The 24535-nt window shown below is 43.2% G+C and overlaps 1 protein-coding gene across 1 annotated transcript in view; it reads left to right on the top strand.

The window, feature by feature from the left end:
* The window catches only part of PSMB7 (proteasome 20S subunit beta 7), a 558259-nt gene that overhangs the window by 496368 nt on the left and 37356 nt on the right, over positions 1–24535 (top strand). Inside the window, exon 7 of the mRNA XM_044058618.1 lies at positions 10255–10406. Coding sequence (XP_043914553.1) covers positions 10255–10406 — 152 coding nt within the window. The remainder of the gene's footprint in view (positions 1–10254; positions 10407–24535) is intronic.

The raw sequence follows: 24535 nt of genomic DNA, 5'->3' as shown, positions 1-24535 counted from the left end.
CTTTCCCAAAGGAGGAGTCTAATGGCACAGATTCTCCTGGGGAGGACATTACATTTGGGGAGACCATTGTGCAGATGAAGGATTTTTTCATCTTGGACTGCTGTCAGGTCTCTGAGACCCAGAAGAGGTATTATGACCTCTTGCAACTGGAGTCCTCTAACCCCTCTGCCATTCCCCTGTCCTGCCTGCTTTTTTAGGATCCCTTCTCTGCTGCTTCCATGTCCCCAGACTCCCAACCTCCAGCCCCTAAATGCGCTGATAGATTTAACAAAGTGCCTGAGGATGCCAAGTTCCCTTTTAAGGCTCCGTCGGTTGACCCTTCTACCATTTCTGTAGCTGCAGATAAAACTTCCAAGCTTGTTACCCTCCACCTCCTTGCTTCCCTCTGATAAGGAGTGTAAAATTCTGGAGAGTTTGGGTAAAAATATTTATATGTCTGCCACAGTGGCTTTCAGAGCCATGAATTACCAAACCCATATTATTAAATATTCCCTGTCTCTTATGGCAGATGCTATGGAACTCATTTCAGAACTACTAGGTACCCCCTGACAAGGCCAAAATATCTAGCATTCTTAAGTCCTGCAGCCAGGTTACTAGGCACTCCATAAAATGAAGTTACAATGCTGTAGAGGCCTCAGCCAGAGCAGCAGCATCTGGGTCTGTTTTAAGGAGGTATTCATGGCTTAGAGGTTGCAGCCCTTGCCAGATGACATTAAAGCCAAGCTTATTGATGCAGCTTTAGACAACAGGGCCTTATTTGGCTTAAAGCCCTTCAAGAAAAAGGAAGGAGCTACAAGATCTTAGGCACATTTTTTTGTTTCTCCTGTTCACCACTTCCAGAGGAACTATCCAGCTAGGACTACCTTTTTAAGAAAGGCCTCAAGTGTCACACTCCCAAGGGAGAAAAAGGTTACTAGGAGACAAGCACCCACTAGATCCTCCCCCTTCCACTCATTTTCAAAAGCAGACCTTTCAGGCAAAACCTGGTAGCCTGTGACTACCAGGCACTAACCCCCCCCCCTCTCTCTCCACATATCCTTGTCTCTCCCAGCTTGGAAACATAACCCAGGACTCTTGGGTTCTTACCATTATCGAGCAAGGTTATTGCATTGTGTGGGAATCCATGCCAACATTGAGGTATCCCACAACCCCCTCAGGACCACATGGCATTCTCACTCCCCATCCTGCATTCCTTGCTATCCCAGAGAACCATTCAAAAGGTGCCTCCATATCTCAAGGAAAAAGGATTCTACTGCAGGATGTTTCTAGTCCCAGGAAAGAAAGGCCTTGGAGAGCCTATCTTAGATTTGTTGCATCTAAACACCTTTCTCATGTTCCCTACCTTTCTCATGCTGACTCTTCCTACACTCCTTCCACTGATTCTCCCTCCGGCATACATGGTGTCACTGTACATAATGGATGCCTAACTTCTAGTTACTATCCATCCACGTTTCAGGAAATTCCTACGGGTTTGTGGGTTCTTCCCGCTTTCAGTACTGTGCTTTGCCATTTGGTCTTTCTACAGCCCACAGAGTATTCACAAAATATTTAGCCCCAGTCATAGCCTTCTGCAGAATGCAAGTTATTCAAATATTTACTTACCTGGATGGCAACCTTATCCAGGCTTCATCCCCAAAGTTGGTGCAGGAACACTAGCCCTACACCATGTCCCTTTTGATGGGTCTGGAGTTGACCATAAACCTTCAGAAATCTACTCTGACCCTTTCCCAGGGCCAGGTCTTCCTGGGCTACAGAATTTTCATGGTCCAAATGATGGTCTGCCTACCTCCAGAAAAAATCCTCTCACCACTTACTTTCAGGAGCTAATTCCACTGCAGTCTGCGACTGCCAGAGTGTTCCTAGGCTTCCACTATCCTCATGGTACCCTTGGCAAGACTGCACATGAGGAAATTTCAGTGGTTTCTGAGGACAGTCTGGAAGCAAACACCTTCACCCTCTGGAGTTTGTGGTTCCAATCTTGCCCTGCTTAACAAAAGAACTGAAGTGGTGGATTTCACAGGTTACAAAAAATCCAGGCCTTCCCCTCCAACCTCTTCCTCCCCTCCCCCCAGTCAGGATCTGTACACAGATGCGTCAGACACAGGCTGGGGTGCAACCTTATGGAATTGGAGGGTGAGATGTCTGGACCCCCCTCCCCAGTCAAGGGAGCAAATCAACATCAAAGAAATGAGGGCTTTGATCTAAAAATGTTCAAGCCCAGAATCCTACCAGGAGTGCCGAGATGGTTCACAGACAGCACCACAGTCCTGTGGTACATCAACAACCAGGGAGGGACAAAGCCCTCCATGCTTTGCAGATTAGCTCTGTATGCCTGGGAGATTTGCTCAACAGTCCATTTTCTCGACAGGCTGTTTACATCCCATCGATTCAGAATGTGATGGCAGATTCACTAAGTAGGTCCATGACTCAATCCCACAAATGGATGTTAAACAGGGATGTGTTCCTGGATCTGCCCCATCGATGGGGTACTCCACAGGTAGATCTGTTTGCCTCCCCCATGAAAAGACAGCTTAACAAATATTGTACCATGGTTCACTCCTCTGGAACATGGAAGGTGGACACTTTCCTATCCCTGGAAGGGGATGTTTGTGTATGCATTCCCCTCCCTTCCCTCTTCAGAAATTTCTGCTGAAAATTCAGAAAGAACAGCCAAAAAACTTACTGGTGAACACCCCCCCCCCCCCCTTTGGACAAGACAGCATTGGTTCTTCATCACCTAGCCAAGGGCAATCACCACAAGTTACTTCTCACGATGGACCTACTCACACAGAATAAGGAAGCTCTAATACACCCTCAAATGTCCACCCTGAACCTAACTCTGTGGGTGATGAGGCTTTGATTCCCTTTAGACACCTTTACACTGAGGACATGCTACAGGTTCTGCAGGAGGCCAGAGAATCCTATTTTTCCAAATGGAAGAGGTTTTCTGTCTGGTGTCTTAAAAAACTTACAACCACTGTCTGCAGAGCACCAGTGGTTCCGACTTACCTTTGTGAACTAATGAAGTGGCTTGCCATATTCTTCCATCAAGGCACATTTATCTGCCATCTCAGCATGTTTGTCTTTGACTCCTTTGACATCCAGGTTGGAAGTCAAGTTGCTCCTGAAAAGAGTTTTGCATGTCAGACCACCAAGGAAACCAGTTCGTCCCCCATGGGATCTCAACTTTGCTGGAAAAGCTTACCTTCGCTCCTTTTGAGCCACCTAAGGCCTCTTCTCTACATTACATGTGGAAAACTGTTGTGGCTACTACCTCAGCCAGAAGGGTTTCTGAACTGCAAACCCTCCTGACATTTCCTTTCAGTTTCCTCTCGGGACAGGGTATCCCTAAGTTTCACAAAACGCTACAAAGTAGATATCTCCAGGTCCAGAGCAGGATTTGCCAAGGCTATTATGCGTGGATTTGTGGAAAATGTCTGTGTTCCTCCTCACAACCCCTCTTGTGCATGTGTTGGCATTCTCCCTCATGTTGTGGGTACTGCAGCATATGAATAGAAGGATGTAGAATAGTTGTGTAAAATCTTACCATAACCATAGATGTCCTTCTGTTCTATATGCTGCAGTATAGTTTCACCCCTGCCTTCCCCCTGATACTTGCCTGACTTCTGGATACTCTCTCCCTTCAGGCTGGTGCTTGGCAGCATTCAGTTCTGAGGTAAGTGTGTGCTGATGTCTGCTTTATACCCGACATCCGTTTATGGCCGACTTTTATGCTGTGTGATGCGGGCCATCGTGTGTAGCTTCACTGTAGCATTTTAATTTTGGTATAATGGCTAGATGTGCGAGTCAACCACAGGTGGACTCCCTCATGTTATGGATATTGGAGCATATAGAAAAGGACATCAATGGTTATGATAAGATTTTACACAACTATTCTTGGAGAGTACTTGCATATTTCTTTGACACTGTGAGCCACTCGTAATAGCTTTTTGCTCTTGATCAAACTATTGTTTGTATTAATAGCAACATTACACAGTAAGATTGGAATCTCTTTGTTATGGGCCTTAAAGTAGCCGGCTAGTGGCAGTGATAGCCAAGTTAGTCTGGGAAAATGGGGCATAGCTAGTAAACCTGTGCCAGCCTTTGCCAGCCTTTCCCAGGTGTGTGTACATGTATAAATCAAACCTCAGTGTGTCAACTATTTGGGCAGCAGCACGAAGCACTGGTTTGACAGAGAGGGTGCTGGAGGTCTTGGCTTGGCCACTCAGCTGAGATCTCAACTCTATAGCTATGTCAGTGGGGAGTCTTATTGGGGTTCTGTAGAAAGGGGGAGAAACCAGCCCTGGACTGACTTTGGTTTCTGTGTGCTAAGGGAAATTGCACTTTACACAGAGAGGTGCAGCTGGTAATACTGTGTACCTTGTCATTCTCTCAATGTACATCCCTCACTGGTGAGGATTGAGGCTCCTTGATTACCGATTCAGTGGTGGGTCATCACAGCTACCAGTAATGCTCCATGTAGTGGAGAGGAAGGAATAGGAGGGGGCACCTGACATCTTGGGCAAGAAAGACTGATGGAAATGGCATCAGCTGCATGTTTTATACCCCTGACGTCATGGAAGAAGGGACAGCAAATGACACAGGACCCAAGACTTTGTTATTCAGGCCGACTGAGGGCAACCTGCCAGCAGATTACCCAAATGTAATGACTGCAACAGTGAATACACTCAGCATCTACATTTATGGTTAAGTGTACACATCTGTACTTTGACTCTGTAGTCAGGCACACTGACATCCTACTCACTAGGCTGAATAAGGAGAAGGTTGCTGTTAGCAGCCTGTTGAGTGCCAGGATCCGCCACATAACGCAAGCACTAGGGTCACTCCAGAACAAGTACAAATATGACTGTCATTGTCCATGTTGGTGTGAATGACCTGAGCCGTATCTCCCTGGACTATATGAAGAGACAACGAAGAGCTCTCTGATCACGTAGCCCAGGCCGGTATGACCCTGACCCTGAGTAGCATCCTGCCCACGCCAAGAATGATACCACGGTATAAAGAAAAAATTATCAGTTTCAACAATTTGCTAAGTTTCTGGTGTCATTCAAAAGGGATCCAGTGTCTGCCTGGGATGATATGCTCGACAAGCCACGCTGCTTTGCTAGAGACGGCTTGCACCTGTCACCCTTAGGCTTTCGAATACTGGCCAAGGCTCTTGCCACCCCCATAGTGCCTTTTTTAGGCAAGGCTCAAAAGACAAACCCATCGTCGTAAATATTACAAGTAACATAAATCTGAGGGTAATACTACTCTGCCAGACGTCTAAACCTCAAAATGTACGCACTCGAGGCACTCCTCAGTATGGAGAAAATTGATATATGTGCAGTAACAGAAACCTGGTTTTAAGGCTTCAGAGAGCACCCCAGCACTACCAGGCTACAACTCGTACCATACATTTCAGTCACAGAACCCAGACCGGAATGCAAAAGGCGGGGGGGGGGATTATCCATATTCATCAAGAGTACCCACACCTCCAGGTTAGTGGTACAGCATGATGCTTCAGAGATTATCCACGTGCAACTAACAATGGGCAAAACTGCTATTCAAATTGTAGTTTGCTACAGATCATCCACCATGTCTCAGGACCCCCATTCCACATTTCTGGAAACACTGGGCAACATAAATGTCCTACCAAACACCCTAATATTGGGTGATTTCAACTATCCAAACAACTGGGAGATCTACTAGAGTACTAACTCCCTTGCCCAACATTTCCTAGAATTCATAAACTCAAAACGCCCTGGAACAACTGGTCAGCACTCCCACCAGAGGTGACAATATATTGTACCTGGTCATCACCGACATGAGCGACTGGTGTTCAACACTGGAGGTCAACCCCTCGCTGGTTAGATCTGTCCATAAACAAATCACTTTGGATATCCACATTCTGCCCCCACCCCCGGACAAGGAAACCACAGTGAAAAACTTTTCAAAAGCAAACTTCACATTACTTAAGACTGAGGTGGAAAGTTTCAAAGCTCCCATGCTAAAGGATAACGCTGTCCAAGCTGCAAAATCCTTTACTAATGCATTCTGCGGGCACCTACAAGAATGCATGGATCGCGCTATCCCAATCAAAACCAAGACTCACTCCTCCAAGAAAAGGAAAACAGTCTGGTGGACCCCTGCCATAAACGAACTATACAATAGGAGGAGGAAACTAGTACAGAAAAGAGTAAACTCCCAAGAAGGGAAGACCTCTCTGATCAGTATCGGCAAGAAACTACAATCCCTCATAAAATCATCCAAGGCGAGCTTTGGAAGAAAACTTGCCAAGGGCTCTAAAGATAACCACAAGGCATTCTTTAGCTGTGTCAAGAATCTAAGTGGCAATGCTCAGATCTGCTTGGAGTTGGTGCAGAATGGCACAAAATACACTGATATTGCCAACATCCTGGCAGGTTCATTGCAAACGTCACCCCCCTCTCACCCCCAAAAAGGTCCCACAACCATACCAGAAGAATGTAGAGCCCCTAAAATCAGACAGTTTAAAATAGCTCTGTCCAAAGCCAACAACACAGCATCCATGGGACCAGACTGTGTCCCAGGCTGCGTTCAACACAAGATCAAAGACTAACCCCTCACATAAATACACTGTTCAAACTCAGCCTCTCCACAGGCTACGTACCCATAGAGTGGTGCACAGCAACGGTTATTCCGCTCCACTAAGGTGGAGCCACAATAGACCCCGGGAACTATCGCCCTATAAGCCTGACTGGCTTGGTCTGCAAGGCTATGGAGCGCATCATCATGGAACTCATTAACAGAGACATTGGGAACCTCCAAGCACTGGACCCTACCCAGTTCTACTTTAAGGTCAGATCATGCCTCCTAAACCTGGTGGACTTTTTTGAGACAGTTATCAAGGCTATAGACGAGTGAAAGGTGGTACACACAGCCTACCTAGACCTCCCAAAGGCCTTCAACACCATTCCCCATTCTGGTATTATAGACAGGCACACCAGTATGAACATAAACCCCTATGTCACAATTTGAGTCGCCAGTTGGCTCACAGACAGAACCCACATGGTGAGAGTTGCGGGAGCTAGGTTTGACTCTACACCTGTCACAAGTGGCGTTCCCCAGGGCTCAGTCCTAGGACCCGTTCTGTTTGGCATATACTTCTCAGAGGTGCAGACAAGCACAGGAGGATTATGACTGACCAAGTTCGAAGACTACTGCAAACTAAGGGCTATAATTGACTCACCGGTTGACACAGGCATCCTCCAAAAGGGTCTCACTGAGACGGATACCTGGGGTCAAAATCATGGCCTCAAGCTAAATGCCAATAAGTGCATAGTTATTCCCTTTGGAAATAAAGCACCTACAAACTGCCACATAGGTGGTAGACCCCTAAATACAGAAAACGTAAAAAGGGATCTGGGGACCCAAGTAGATAGTGATCTCTCCTTTGATAATCACATTGCCAAAGTGGTTAGAAAATCCTTTGTGGCCCACCTAATCACAAAAGGGTTTGCATCCAGATCAAAAGAGGTCCTTTTGCCCCTCTGCTCATCACTCATCAGACCCATCATAGAGTACAACGCCCCATTTGGGATGTACCTTACAAGACACCTGCAACCGCTGGAAAGACCACAGAAGTACCTCGCCAAGAGGACTGGCCTCAAACAGATGCCCTGTGCAGCTCGACTGAAGAAACTCCAGCTGCACTCTGTTGCATACCGTCTGCTCAGAGGTGATCTCTGCCTGACGTACATGGCCATGTCCAACCCAGAATTGATGGACATGCTTCACCTAAAGAAAACCTGATCCCCTCGAGCCACATGCTCTAGGGATCTAAACCTCACCACAACAATAAATAGGACATGTTGGAGGGATGGATTCCTGTCCCAGAGACTTTCCATGCTTTGGAACAAGATTCCAGTCTGCATTAGGCAGAGCTCCTCGCTAGCACTCAAGAGAAACCTTGAGTGGATGGGAAACTAAGTTTACCCCGGGGATCACTTCAGTGGCTCTGCTGGACAGAGGCACAGGGAACTAATCTAAGGGGGCGGCGAAAGCCAACACATTCTGGCTAGGCTTATAAATGCCTTTGGGCAGATAGCCTAGTACCTACCTATAAGATAGGGACAGTGTTGTGGTAGAAAATTGAGGGACTTAAAAGGCATGACTAAACTGTGTCCACATGCCATCAAGCAGATGTAGTCAGTCTCTTTCCCCTCCACAGAATGGCTTTTGTGTGTGTTTTGGAGGAAGGCGGGAGCCTTTGCTCATTCTCATAGTGCAACCAGTCACACTAAGGATGACGTTCAGAGACTGTCTAAAAACATACGTACTGTACTCCTCTGGCACTGAGAAGGCAAACCACCATTGCAAGCTAATATCTAAGCGGTACAAGTCCCTGACCTGGCTTTCTCGCATCAGATTCTTTGATATTTTGGTCTAGCACAGTGCTCAGACAGTACAGCATTTTGCCTCCAGCTAAGGAGTTAAAAGCTGTGACTAGGTCGGGCAAGAGCATATGCTGTCATCTTGGACCTTCTCACCTGCCCATACACCTCTTCCTCTTTTGGATCAAGCACTGGAGAAGCTTTCCTGTCTGAATTTTGTCTTGAGCAAGAGGGAAGTAGACTGTGTGATGTTGAATAAGCTGTCGTGTAGCCTGCAGCAGTTTTAACTGTGCTGTCTGTAACTAGGGGTTCAGGCTCAGTCATGAACCTACCTACATACGATGGAGTGGTTGAAACTGCCCTTTGTTTAAAGAAGAAGCTTCTAGATGTACCATTCAAAGGGGGTTCTCTTGCCAGCTTTCTTAGGGCTAGGTGGATGACTGCTTGAAGATAAAGTCCCTTCATGGCGAGGGTCCACTTAATGATCCTCGTGCTCTCCCCATTTCTGCTTCTAGGCCCAGCCAACTGTAGAAGATGATGAGGATTCCTCTTAAAGTATACCAGGCCTCAAAAAGCATTGCATGGTCTTGCACCCCACCCCAATACTAACGAAGTCAAATAAGAGGATGGCTCCATTAATCCAACAGTAGCAGCAGTTCTAACAGTGATCCATTGAGACTTTTCAGGGCAGTGCAAGTCTGAGTTTGTCCATGCTTGGAGTAATCCCTAAAGGGTCATTGAGTTCTGGGCTTGGTTGTGGTTTGGTACATCTTGATCCTCTTTAGTTCCTCAAAAAGGAGCTCCTTTCTAAGGAGGGACAAACTGCAGTGTTTATGGACATGCCAGACTAGAGACCTTCCCTCACTTAGAATAGGGATGAGGCTCCTGTCCTTTTCTGATTCTTAGAGGACTGGACTATTTTCTTATTGTCTTAGACCACAGTGGCTTTAACCAGCACTTCTTGTGCATCTGGTTTTGAGTAATGATTCTCAACAGGTTGGGGTGGTCCACGCTATGCTTTTTTCCGGGTCCATGGGTGGTATGGCTGGAAATGTTTGGCTGCTTTCTGACATATCACCTGGAGTCCTTCCAGGAGTTTCCTTTATTGGTTGGCATCGCTTGTAAATGATTCCATTTGAGCTTAACTTGGTAATCTGGTTTTGCCATGATGTTGGTCATGGTGTCAATAGCTTTGCAGGGTATGAATCACTGTTACTTCATTCAAACTTCTTATGGTCTCACTGGAGGTCTCCCTGGTAAGGGTACCTGTAGTGGCCACTTTTGTGGTTGCAACCACATGGGGATGACAAACTGAGAAGGATTTTCTGATCCCAGCTCAGAAAATTCATTATAGGCATAAAGCCAGATACCATTCAGCGTATTATTCTTGCTCACCGATTGCACTGAGGAATTTGTGGGTTAAGAACTGAATTTTGATTGATGCTGGTATTGAAATGGAAGGTGTCATTATGAATATGCAAGGTCTAACTGTAAGAAACATGGTGCAATCGAAGAACTGTTGGTAACTGACATTGGCTATGTGAGTACCTCTTTTGTGGAGTGTGAACATCTTGCAAAGCTGTTTGCCTTTTTTTTTTTTTATTAAGATGACTGTAATTGTCTGCCTCTTTAATGAATAAGTTTTGAATAAGTAAGCTTTAGCTTTTCTGCAGAAACTTGATCTTGGTGTGAACTTAATGTCTTGAGGAAAAGAGAGGTGAATTTAGTACAGTACCCCTCTGCTAAAAGCCAGACCATGTTTGGGCATCCCCTGTGCTTAAGACATTTGGTCATGTAAGGAGACTCTTATTGGCAGAGTTCTGAAAGAACATTTGACGTCTTGTATTTTATACATGTGGCCTTTTTTTTTCTTTCTCAGGAAGAGGCAGCCAAGCAGTTGGTACGGGATGCCATTGCAGGAGGCATTTTCAATGATCTAGGATCTGGCAGTAATATAGATTTGTGTGTTATCACAAAGAACAAAGTTGACTATATTCGCCCCCATGATATCGCAAACAAAAAGGGTGTTAGGTGAGTATATGTTAATCCTACATGTTTAACAAACAAACAAAGGTGCTCCGACAAGCCAGGAATTCAAAAATAACTGAAACGCACTTTTATTCACCAAATAAGTAAAACAGCGTTTTCGCTACTGCAAAAGCAGAAGCTTCATCAGCGTTAAGAGCGCAAGCTCACAATGTTTTAAAACCTTCTCTAGTGACCGGCTATTGATGTCACTTCCTGATTAGTGCAACTCAAGGTGCAATTAAAGCAATATACCGTGGCACAAATAATATGTTTAAAAATATAAATAAAAATAAAATGTGTCTAAAAATGCAAGCAAGTAAACTCAACCTGACATCACCACTACCTATATACATACGAGTGAACAAAAATCAGTATAGTCTCCCAAAAATGTATGAAGGTTATATAACCTTTAACCAAACACAATGACAAAAAAATTCATGTCCAATACATCAATCTAATAAGAAATTAACATAAATCACTTATAAAAATGCTAAAAGCTATAACAATTCTAACATTCCATTTAGGAAAGTCAATTGGAAACATAGTTGTAAAGCCTAAATTACCTAAGGTAACTTCTGTACTTTAAGATAGATGCAATATTACAATTGTCATTGAGTCCAGGGTGGGAAAAAGCATCTAGTTGAAGTTGCCACTCTAACTCACGGGTCTCTAAAATTAGAGATTGCGGACCACCCCTAATGTCAAGCTTAATATTGTCTATGCCCATGAATTGAAAACTGTGGCCACTTTTACTCAAAATATGTTTAGAGAGGGCATTGTCACTTCTCTTATTCTTAATAGCATAAATATGTTGGTAAATACGGTCTCGGAATCGCCAGTCCGTTTTACCAACATAGAATGCAGGGCAGCATTCACAAAGGGCTACATAGACAATAGATCTAGTGTTGCAGTTGATCTTATGGTTAATAACATATTTCCTATTACCAATAGAAAAAGAATTTCCTACCCAAAGGTGTCTACATCATTTACAACACCCACAAGTGTGGGTGCCTTTTTGTCTAACCATGAAATCAACTGCTTTGTTTCTCTGTAGCAAGTCCTTAAGATTGTTACCTCTTTTAAATGTAAATAAGGGAGTTACTCCCAGTCTCTCATGTAACCCAGAATTGGTAATGAAGTACCAATTCTTACGAATAATTGAGCACAAGAACCCAGAATTTATGTTGAACGAGGAAATAAAACCAATGGAAAAGTTAGAACTGTTAGAAACATTGGAAACTTCAACATTATCATCAGTAGCTGGGGTTAAACTCTGCAAAGTGCTAGATGAGTTAAAAAAGCTTTCAAAAGGAGATGATTGCACTTTGGATAAAAGCAATGGTAGGTAGGTGCCATTGACGCGTTTAGATGACACTTCACCTATTAAATCTACGATAAGGCCTTCAGGGTACCCTCGATTCAAAAACATATCTGTAAGAAAAGAACACTCTTTGTCAAAGGCATCTTCTGTGCTGCACATACGGGCAGCCCTAACCAATTGCCCTTTGACAATAGAACGCTTCTGCTTCCAAGGGTGGCAACTTGAAAAGTGCAAAAAAGAATTGCAATAAGTTGCCTTCCTAAAAATGGATGAGCAGAATCTGTTGTTACTGGTGTCTTTAACTAACTGAACATCGAGATAGTCAATCTCAGAAGTCGAAAAATGATGTGTGAATTTTAAAAATTCTGTTGAGGCGTTCATGTGTGCAATAAGGTTCAAGGCAACTTCCTCACCCCCTTTAATCAACATAAACACATCATCTAAGAATAGAGTGTAGATTTTAGAACACTCCTCAAAGGTTGGATAATTAGAGGTACTTCCTCTCCCAATAGGCGACAAAAAGGTTAGCCACACTGCTGCCACATGGGGAACCCATTGCTATACCTTTCTTTTGAAGATAATATTGTTCTTCAAAAATAAAAAAGTTAGAAGAAAGGACGATGTCAAGTAAAACTGTGACTAGTATGATGTCATTATTAGACGCCCCACATTCCCGGAGCATGAGCTCAATCCATTCGACATTAATTCTGGGTTCTTGTGCTCAATTATTCGTAAGAATTGGTACTTCATTACGAATTCTGGGTTACATGAGAGACTGGGAGTAACTCCCTTATTTACATTTAAAAGAGGTAACAATCTTAAGGACTTGCTACAGAGAAACAAAGCAGTTGATTTCATGGTTAGACAAAAAGGCACCCACACTTGTGGGTGTTGTAAATGGTGTAGACACCTTCGGGTAGGAAATTCTTTTTCTATTGGTAAGAGGAAATATGTTATTAACCATAAGATCAACTGCAACACTAGATCTATTGTCTATGTAGCCCTTTGTGAATACTGCCCTGCATTCTCTGTTGGTAAAACAGACCGGCGATTCCGAGACCGTATTTACCAACATATTTATGCTATTAAGAATAAGAGAAGTGACAATGCCCTCTCTAAACATATTTTGAGTAAAAGTGGCCACAGTTTTCAATTCATGGGCATAGACAATATTAAGCTTGACATTAGGGGTGGTCCGCAATCTCTAATTTTAGAGACCCGTGAGTTAGTGGCAACTTCAACTAGATGCTTTTTCCCACCCTGGACTCCATGACAATTGTAATATTGCATCTATCTTAAAAGTATAGAAGTTACCTTAGGTAATTTAGGCTTTACAACTATGTTTCCAATTGACTTTCCTAAATGGAATGTTAGAATTGTTATAGTTTTTAGCATTTTTATAAGTGATTTATGTTAATTTCTTATTAGATTGATGTATTGGACATGAATTTTTTTGTCATTGTGTTTGGTTAAAGGTTATATAACCTTCATACATTTTTGGGAGACTGTACTGATTTTTGTTCACTCGTATGTATATAGGTAGTGGTGATGTCAGGTTGAGTTTACTTGCTTGCATTTTTAGACACATTTTATTTTTATTTATATTTTTAAACATATTATTTGTGCCACGGTATATTGCTTTAATTGCACCTTGAGTTGCACTAATCAGGAAGTGACATCAATAGCCGGTCACTAGAGAAGGTTTTAAAACATTGTGAGCTTGCGCTCTTTTAACGCTGATGAAGCTTCTGCTTTTGCAGTAGCGAAAACGCTGTTTTACTTATTTGGTGAATAAAAGTGCGTTTCAGTTATTTTTGAATTCTTGGCTTGTCTGAGCACCTTTGTTTTTCAAGAGTTTACGTCCTTTTTTAGTGGTTAATCATACATGTTTGGTATTACATTTTTTCATCACCATTATTTCATTTTGAACATTTAGTATTTCATGTTTTCATGTTATTGTCTGGTTTGTCTAATACTTTTTTCCACAGACTACATTAACTGATTTTCTGTCTCTGTCAATACATTTGATCCAGGTTTATGGTCAAGTTTATGAATAAGTAAATAAAGATCTAAGGTGTAGGAGCAATGTTCTCTCCATTCTTTTCACAGGAACATTGCACACACAAGACCTGTGTTTACTTGACTTCAAAGAAATGATTCCAGAATGTTAAAGCTGCTATTTGAGTGGCTGTATATTACAGCATAAGATTTTGGACATTTTACTAGACACGACAATGTCTTAAAGAAAACGTTAGTGTTTTCCCTACAAGCTGTCAGCATTCAGATAATGTACTTGTTCTCATTTCCTGTAGTTCTGCATTTATAGTTTTATAGGGGTTTACTAGACTGACCACAAGGGCCTTTTTAAGTCTAGCCATGCATCCCAAATCTCTGACAAGTTCTGATGCCCTTGATAAGTGTAAGCATGGGCCTGGGAGATGAACCCATTTACAGGTTACCTTTGTCCATTAGAGACATAGGTGCCAAACCAGGGATCAGTTTCCGGTTTCCCAACCAATTATCCAACTTGCACTTAAATTGGGTTAGGGAGGAACTCTGCTTCCCATGGATGGGGAGCCTGGTCCATAGACTAGATAGTTTCTGGGATACATACCTATCTCTCCAGCAGGTCCTGTTTAGATCACAGGCATGGTTTAAGTCTTCAGAATGGGTTATTCTGGTACTGTTAGTTTTGTGGATATGAAGGAGGTGCATCAGAGTGAGGTCTGTCACTGCCCTGTATGCCAGGCATAGATCTCCCCTCAAAAGCCTGTAGGACACAGAATACAGGGATAGGGCCTTGAGGCAGTCTACGTAGGACATTTTACTTGCGCTCTGTATTCTTTTAGTGAGGAACCTCTGTGGACGTTCCAGTTGTTGGATATGTATGCCTGGTTAGGTACATACCAAAGAGGCCATTGTACTCCGTGAGTGGTCTGAATGTCGAATACAGTGGAACAATTACTTCCTTGGACTTAAATGACATACCTTTGTTTATATGTTGCGCAACATAAAATGATTTCCTCACCACTGTAGACACATGATGGTCACAGGCTAGATTACTGTCTGTGTCCAAGTCCCTGACTACTGGGTCAACTCTGTGTGTTGTCAATATGATAGATACTAGGGATGGTTGACTTCTCAAAGGATACTGTTATGCATTTCTTGGCATTTAGTTTGTCCATGGCTCTGACACCAGTTGTTTCTATGTCCACCCCTCCTGCAGAAGGCTTGTGTCAGTGTGAGATTCAATGACTGCTCCTAATTTGCAATCATCTACAAATTTAGTTAGCCAGAGACCACTGACATTGGCCTTGACTTCTGAGAAGTAAATGCCAAAAAGGAGCAGTCCAAGGACTGATCCTTGAGGGACTCCACTTGTGATTGGCATCTTTGTTGAGGTGGACACTCCAGTTCTAACTTCCTGGGTCCTATATGTGAGCCAGTTGGCTATCCACCAGGTGACATATGTGTTTGTACCTAACATCTTGAGTTTCAGTGCCCAAGTGGGGTATTGTGTCAAATGCCTTGGCCAGGTCAAGGTAGGCAGTATGAACGATTTTTCCATTGCTTTGGTGACCTTCTCAAAGAAGTCCACCAGGTTGAGTAGGCATGATCTGCCCTTGAAACCAAACTGGGCTGGGTCCATTGTCTGGAGGTTTACTATATCTTTATTGATCATCTCCATGATGATTCTTTCCATGGCTTTATATACAAGACTAGTGAGACTTATGGGTCTGTAGTTTCCAGGGTCTGTAGATGGCCCACCTTTGTGCAGCGGGAAGAATGTCACCATTCCCATTCCTCTTTGGAGACTCCAGTTAAATAGTAATTCCAGAGGCCCCTGATAGGTCATGTTTCATGCTATTTAGAAGGCATCCTGGGATATTGTCTGAGCCTATTGATGCAGTGTTCTTGGTCTTGGAGCATTAAGGACCTGTTCTCTAATAGTAGGGGGAGTTATATTTCATGATATTTCCTGGGGGAAGGTTGAGGGGGAGAGGGGTAAAGTTGGAACTGAATTTATCAGCCAGGAGGTTTGCTATATATTCTGACTCTGTATAATTGACTCCATTTACAATATGTTCTTCATGTTTCACTGTTGCAGTCATTACTGTTGCAGTCATTACGCTATGGTAATCTGCTGGCAGGTTGCACTCAGTCGGCCTGAATTCCAAAGTCTTGGGTCCTGTGTCGGTTGCTGTCTTCTCTTCCATGATGTCAGGTCGTCAGGGGTATAAAACATGCAGCCGACGCCATTTTCTTGTCTTTCTTGCCGCACGGTGCTCGAAGCAGAAGCATTTCGCAAGTGCCGGTCGGCCGACTACTGAAATATTCGAGTTTGAGTTTCAGAACCAAAGTCTTCACTAAAGCTTAGTACCCCACTGGGGAAATTTTTTTCTTGCTTTTTACCGATGTCAGAAAAAGTTAATTGTATTACTTATGGGAAGCAAATACCTCATAAGGATTTCCATTTATACTGTATTTCTTGGCTAGGCTCTGATCACAATGTGCCTGGCTGTCGGTTTTGTGCTAAATTTAGCCAATGCACTATTAAGCGTCGGTATATTTTTGCATCTAAGTATTTTGGATACAGATTATCTACCCAGAAATGTCGTCGGATAACAATCAGACTACCGGAGTACATAAAACGCAAAGAAAAGGACAGAGAAAGGCAGTCGAGATCCAAAACCGGCGAAGCTTCTAAGCCAGTCACCGGTTCGCCGGTACACAGGTGCTTTCGCAGACTCTGATACCCAATACCTTCGAGTCGCAGGCCTCTACCAACACCCATGTGGAGTCCGGCATGCCACAAGATGCTCAAGGTATTTGACCGATGGATGTATCTCCCTCTGATGGGTCCAGTGCCGCTGAGCAGGCACCGGCTTCTGAGGGTGTATTCAGACCTCAACATTTTTATATCAAACCAATGAAAGCTGCAAAACCAAAGGCAAAGACACCTTGTAAAAACTTAAAAACCGACACCTGAGCCACGTGCACAGGCCTCTATGCCTAAAAAACAGATGATCAAAATGGCTGAAGACCTTATTACTTTGATCAAGGGTTCCCATCCCCCTCCAGGTAAGAGGCCTAGGCAAGACATTGACTATGAATCTTCAGATCAGGTTTCTATTTCTTCTGATCAGGAATTATCATTACCTCCCTATGAGGATTCTGATGCTGAGGAGTCTGTTCCATCTGCATCTCCTCCTGAGGATTATTCATTTGGAGAAACCTTGCATACTTTGAGGCAGCATTTTCACTGGGAAGAGTCCAGACTTCTCAGAATCAAAAAAGAGGCTCAGGGATTTCCTTCTTCCTCAGCACAAGCCTTTAGCCATTCCCCCTGTTTTAGACATTGTGGGTGATGTGTTTTCAGAGTCCAGCCTGACCACTGACTCCTTATCTCCGGCTCCCAGTAAGCCTGACAGGTATTACAGGGTCCCCTGACGCTCATAAATTTTTATTTAGAAATCCTGCTGCTGATCCTGAAACTATTTCCAGGGTCCAAAGGGAGTTAAGACCTCCACCGCAAAAAAATCCTAACCCCCCCCCCACCCCCACCCCGACAGAGATTCAAGGGCACTGGACAGGTGGGGAAAAAAGGTTTATACATCTGCAACCTTGGCAATCAGAGCCTTAAACTGTCAATTTCATATGCTTAAGTACCAACATGTTATGGGATTGCTGAAACAGAAAATGATGTTGATTTCAGAATGTGCAGAAAATAAGGAATTTTAGGAATCATTGCATGCAGCTGAACAAGTTGGAAAGCATACTTTGCAATGTGATTTTGATTCTTTAGAGGCCTCCTGCAGGGCCGCAGTTTCCAGATCTGTGATTAGGAGGCAGGCTTGGTTAAAGGAACAAAATTTGCCTGATCATGTTAAAGCTAAATTGCTAGATGCACCTTTACAGCATGATTCTCTGTTTGGTATTAAGGCAGAAGAGGTTTTAAAGAAAATGGAAGACAAAGCTAAGTCTATGCAAACTGTTAAAGATGTCTTACAAGTGCAGCCACGTAGATTCAGTAGACACTGGCCTGCAAAAAATTGGTCCTTTCCTGTGTCAGACAGAGCACAAAAGGGCAAATCCAGACGCCCTAAGGGTTCCAGGTACCAGGCTCAAGACTCATACAGGTCAAAGCAATGGGGTGCATCCACCTCCAAATGTGGAGGAGATAAAGCGCAAACCTACAGAAAGCAATCCCAAAGACTTCCCTCTGCCTACACCAAGCACTTGTCTTTTGACAGCACCCATAGGGGGAAAATTAGCACTTTTTGCTCAAAATTGGCAGTTAATAACCCAGGACAAGTGGGTACTAAACATCGTATCACGGGGATACAGATTCCATTTCCACACACTGACAATGACAAATGGCCAGCTCTGCCAAGAAATCAATGAGCAAAGGCACAGAAACAGGTTACGTCACTCTTGGATATGAGGGCCATTCAGACAGTACCAGAACAGGAGAAAGGACAAGGTTTTTTACTCAAGACTGTTCTTGGTACCCAGAAAGGACAAGGCCTGGCAGCCAATACTGGATTTATTGATTTAGAACACATACCCGGACATTCCAAAATTCAAAATGCTCACTTTGCAGCAGCTTCTGCCCATGCTGGGCAAGAAAGCTTGGCTGGTGACTTTAGACCTAAAAGAGGTATACCTGCATGCCCCAGTAAGACAGTCGTACAGAAGATGCCTCAGATTCAAGGCTGGCTTAATGCATTACCAATTCTCTGCACTGCCCTTTGGTTTATCTACTGTGCCCAGGGTCTTTACAAAGTGTCTGGCACCAGTAATTGCATTTTGCAGACAAAAGTATTCAAATATATCCTTACTTGGACGACTGTCTCATTCAAGCAGAGAACAAGGACACTCTTCTACGACACCTGGCATTTGTGAAAAGGCTTCTAACATGCCTAGGGTACCCAATAAACGAAAATAAATCACAACTGGTACCCTCTCAAAAGATAACATTCCTGGGTGCAAGCTTGAATACAACTGCCCAGATGGCTTACCTCATGCCAAAGTCAACTGACTACTTACTTCAAACTGATGGCAACAAAAACCCAGTCTTCTGCAAGACAAATTCTGCAGGCTCTGGGCTTCATGGCACCCTGCATCCTACTAATTCCATATGAAAGACTGCATATGAGGAAACTTCAATGGTACCTAAAAAGTTTACGGAGTCAACATTCACATGGTCTGGAAACAGATTCCTCTCATCCCCTGCCTGCAACCGGAGTTTCGGTGGTGGGCAAAGGCCTGTCACCAAAACATGAGACTGCCCTTCACTCTACCCCCTGCCAGCCAAACCTTAACAGACTCATCAGATTATGCCTGGGGGGCCCACATGGCAGGAAGATGCATTCAGGGCATATGGGCACCAAATCAAATGCATCTACGTATCAACTAGAAAGAGATGCTAGCTGTTCAAAATGCCCTAACAGCCTTCAAGGACTTGCTTCATCCAGGACAACTACTGATAGACAGACAACACCACAGTCATGTGGTATATAAACAAGCAAGGGGGCACACACTCGTACCCCCTTTGCAGATTAGCTATGGCACTGTGGGACACAGCTGTGACCTACCAAATAAATCTTCAAGCTCAATTCCTGCCAGGAAAACAAAACACTCTTTCAGACTATTTAAGCAGAAACCTTATGGATCCTCACAAGTGGAAACTAAATCCACAAGTCTTCAGCATGATAGCAGAGAAATGGGGGAGCCCAGACATGGACCTATTTGCCTCTCCTCAAACGTATCAACTGAAAAGATTCTGCACAAGGACTTATCACAGACAAGATTGGAAAGTGGACACCCTATCCTTCAGTTGGAAAAACCTATCAGTTTACGCCTTTTCCCCTCTGCCTCTTCTACCCAAGGTCCTCCTAAAAGTCAGACAAGAGAAGCCAAAGATGATATTAATTGCCCCGGACTGGCCCCGCCAATACTGGTACCCAATCCTAAGGAACTTGTCTCAATACCCAGCTTGGACCTTGCCTCAAAAACCACAACTACTGGCCCAGCAAAACAATCGGATCCTGCACAATCAACTACAGACTCTGAACCTGGCAGCATGGCTAATCCTGTAATCATACAGACACCTCTCAGTAAAGCTGTGATGGATGTCATTTTGGAAGCCAGAAGGCCTAGTACTAAAAAATCTTATGCTGACAAATGGAAGAGATTCTGTGCCTGGAATCCAGCACAAGGAACTGATGCAGCAGAACCGCATATTCCTCAGATATTACAATACTTAACTGAGATGCTTGACAAAGGCCTATGTTTCTCATCAATCAAAATCCATGCCTCTGCCGTTTTGGCTCATTACAATACAGACACCAATCTTTTCTCATCCTTTACTAAAGCAGTATCTTAGAGGAGCAAAAAATGTAAGGCCTCCTAGAAGATCACCATTACCTGCATGGGACCTTAATTATGTTTTGGAATAGCTCACCCTGCCTCCATTTGAACCAGCTGCTACCGCTGATATGAAGGTTCTTATGGAAGACAGCTCTGCTACTAGCAATTACTTCAGCAAGAAGAGTTTCAGATCTAGAGGCCCTCATGGCTGTAGAGCCTTTAATCACATTTTACCCAAACAGGGTGTGTCTGAGGACAAATCCTACTTTTATGCCTAAGGTGGTTTCCAGTGTGGCTCTTAACCAAACAATTCATCTGCCAACTTTTTATCCAAATCCGCAGAACAAAGGGGAGAGAATTATGTATTCCTTGGACGTACACAGACAGCTAAGATTCTACTTGAGCAGGACTAAAGCTCTAAGAAAAACTGAGTAATTACTAGTGTCATATGCTGTAGGATCAGAAGGAAGGGCTATTTTAAAGCAGACAATTTCAAAATGGATAATCCATTGCATCAGTTTCTGCTGCTTACACCATGGCAAACCTGTGCCCAAGAGCATTAGGTCTCACTCCACCAGGGCTGCAGCTACTTCAGCAGCCTTTCTCAGAGGAGTACCAACCAAGGACATTCTAGAGGCTGCTACTTGGAGTTCTGTTCACACCTTTACAAAGCATTACCATTTGCCTCTCTAAGTCCAGGGCAGGCTTTGCCACTGCAGGGCCTTATATCCTCACCTAATGCTGTTTAGCTCCAGCCTCCCAACCATAACTTTGGGATTCTACCCAAATGTAATGACTGCAACAGTGAAACACGAAGAACATAGTACAGTTGTGTACACTTACCATAAATGTAGATGTTAGTGTATTCCCTTATGCAGTCCAGGTTACCCTCCCGCCATCCTCCTGTCATTCTACAGTTTATCTTTCCTTCTCTATCTTCTACAACCTATGTGGTGTATTTGCTTGTAGATGAAGGTAAAGTTTATATTGATGCATGTGTGTGTGTGTATGTATGTATATATATATATATATATATATATATATATATATATATATATATATATATATATATTTAGAATATTGCTACCTTTTTGGGGGGGCACCTGACATCGGGGGCAAGAAAAACTAAAGAAAATGGCATCGGCTGCATGTTTTATACCCCTGACGACCTGACGTCGTGGAAGAGAAGACAGCAATCGACGCAGGACCCAAGACTTTGGAATTCAGGCCGACTGAGGGCAACCTTCCAGCAGATTACCCTAATGTAATGACTGCAACAGTGAATACTCTTAACCTCTACATTTATGGTAAGTGTACACAACTGTACTTTGTCTATTGTGTTTGGGGTTATGGACATCGCTATAGAATGCATTGTGTTTGTCCTTGGCCTGGGAGGCCATACTTACCTCAAGTTTGGCTTTGGTTGACTTTATCCTCTGAATCTGTTTGTGTGCTTGTATCCTGCTAGCTGCTGCACCTCCTAATTTTTGCCATAATATTCTTCCTCCTGTTATACAGCCTTTTGATTTTGTGGTTCAACCAGGGTGGCTTGTTTTTTGAGTTAGTCCTCTACTTCCTGGTGGGTACAGGTGCCTCTTTGCAGCTGTTAACATGCTTGTACATGGTTTCTGTGAATAGTTCTACATAGGCAGCAGTGTTCTCAGGCTTTATGGGGGCTTGAAATTTTGCCAGGTTCTCACTTAATAGCAGAAGGTTAACCTTATAATACATCCTGAATTTTGCAGATTTAGCTGGAGGTCCGGGTTTTATTTTTTACTTCGGAGACCATTTTGTGGTCTGACTTTACCAGGGCAGGCATTACAGTAGAGGGTGTGCAGCATTCACCCATATTAGTGAGGGCCAGATCCAGAATGGCTGCACCCTTGGTTGGTGTATTGACTCTCTGGTCGAGGGAGTCGTATAGGATTCCAAGTTAATAGAGGGGTAACTAAAGTCACCCATGAATATGGTATTAGGTTGGATGGTTAGTGTTGCTAATAAGTTTAAATACATGGTATGGGTTTTAGTGCTGTGTACGTTAAATTCTTTAAATTATCCTCAAGAGCAAGTTCCTCAGTCATGGTGTGTGTAACTGTGGTGTCAGACCCCTTCAGTGGAACCTTCCATTTGAGCAAAAAACAAAAAATGAAGAGGTTGGCAAATTGTCTTGGATGTCTGCACTTTTTCTGTGGTCTGAAGCTGATGACTACACTGAACCTGTTTTGCAGTTTTTGGGCCATCAGTTCATCTCTCCCAAGTCTCTCTGGAGGTTGCTAATGCCTGAAAACATTGCATGCCCATGCAGACCATACATTAGGCAGAACTTGCCATGTTGAGAGAACCATTTTTTATTCTGTCTGAAAGCAAAAGAACCATACACCAAGTACTGATGAGGGATGATTTTGTTGGGTCACTTATGGAGGGTGCAGCCTATGGATTCCTTTCCCAAAACCATTAGGCATGAAACCCACAAGAATCTCTTGCACAAAAATTGAAATGTCTGTCCACCTCCTCCCCCCTTTCTGTACAGAAAATTTTCCAGGAGGATTAGTTTGTCCAGGGCATATTTAAAGCCATTCAAGGTCTCCAACCTTCTTTTACAGTCTGTATACCTACAAATAAAAAGAGCACCAGAACCATAGCAGTCTGGGTAAAAAAACGTATAGCAGGTAAAAACCTAGACAAAAAGAAGTCTGTAAACCTATAAAAAGGAGCCGCCTCCTTTGGAGGAAATTCTTGCTGAATTGAGTAAAGAGTGGTCAGACTGTTTCTCATCTTTCCGTGCTCCTTGTTTGGCTGAATCTTGAAGATGATCTTTCGTTAGATACTCCCAATGAGGAAATCTGTCTTGGATTTTCACACTGAGCTGATCGAAGGAAAGACACTGAGGAAACTCTGAGCTATAATATATAACATTAAGTATCCTGTTTTTTGTTTATTTTGTTCTTTATTTCTTTGTTATTTATAGCACTTTGTGTACTGTGTATTTTTCTAGCTAGTTTCACTGTGTGTGAGGTATTAACTGGATATTGTCCACTTTTATTAAGCATCTGTTGGGTTCTTTGTTTCTGATAACTTGTTGCAGTTAAACTCTTTTTTCTAGAGGCTCCTTTAGCTGTTTTAAAGGCTCACTGCTGCTTTTCAGCTGTGAGAAACATTTCTGCAGTTTTTCTCACCCTCCCTCCCTGTTGGTATAGTGTTTTTATAGTTGGTGGCTTTGCAGTTGCCCGCCCCTAGTGTAAATTTGATCTGGGACCCTCCTCCCAGTCTAGTGTCATTACCTCATTCTACCCAGTACAGGGAGAACATTTGAGAAGGCCAATCAGCTTAGTTTCTGCTACTCCTTTCTCTCTTTCCTTTCTCTTTCCACTTAAATTTTTTTTTAATCTGCTTTTACTGTATTTGTGTTTCTTCCTACTTTATTTTGCTTTTGCGTCATCTTAAAAGTAATCAATTTTATTTATTACTGCTTGGTGTAACTCATTCTAAGCCTTTTAGTTTAAGCACTTGGGCTTCAGACCAGATTTACATTAAGAAGGTTTGTGGTCTGCACTGTAGTGGCAGAACAGGTAGCTTACATCCTTCTAAGTTGGGAACTGCTGATTGAGGGCTCAGTGTCTGTTGTTCTAAAAGTGTATTAATTCTGGTTTAAGCACTTGGGCTTCAGGCCAGTTATTTTACATTAAGAGGGTTCGTGGTCTGCACTCTTGTGGGAGGAGAGGCTGGACTCTTCCCTTCTGAGCTGGGAATTTCTGGTTAAAGGCTTATAGTGCCTGCATATTTGAACTGCTTCTTACTGAAATTGGTACATCTTGTTTGCTGTAGCATAGACTAGATCCAGGCCTGCTGAATCTAGCTTTGTTTGTATAACTTGAGCACTAATCCAGGCATTCTTTGAAGTATTCAATTGTATTTATTACTGCTTGGTAGTAACTTGATTAAAGTGTAGCTATCATTCTAGTCTTTTGGATTAAGCACTTGGGCTTCAGACCAGTTGTTTTACATTAGGAAGGTTTGTGGCCTGCACTGTGGCAGGACAGGTAGCTTACATCCTTCTAAGTTGGGAACTGCTGATTGAGAGCTCAGTGTCTGTTATTCTAAAAGTGCATTAGTTCTGGTTTAAGCACTTGGGCTTCAGGCCAGTTATTTTACATTAAGAAGATTCGTGGTCTGCACTCTTATGGGAGGAGATCCTGGACTCTGCCCTTCTGAGCTGGGAATTTCTGGTTAAAGGCTTATAGTGCCTGCATATTTGAACTGTTTCTTACTGAAATTTGTACACCTTGTTTGCTGTAGCATAGACTAGATCCAAGTCTGCTGAATCTAGCTTTGTTTGTATGCTTGTTTGTTTGCTTGTTATTTCCCTGAAACGCTAATTCCACCTAAAACGTGGCTTTTCAGCGCTTCTGTGGATCCCTAGTGATATCTGCATTGCTTA

The sequence above is a fragment of the Protopterus annectens genome, chromosome 16.part0 (assembly GCF_019279795.1).
Source record: "Protopterus annectens isolate FY-2018-M chromosome 16.part0, PAN1.0, whole genome shotgun sequence".
NCBI lineage: Eukaryota > Metazoa > Chordata > Ceratodontiformes > Protopteridae > Protopterus > Protopterus annectens.
This window is presented reverse-complemented; position numbering and strand designations above follow the sequence as displayed.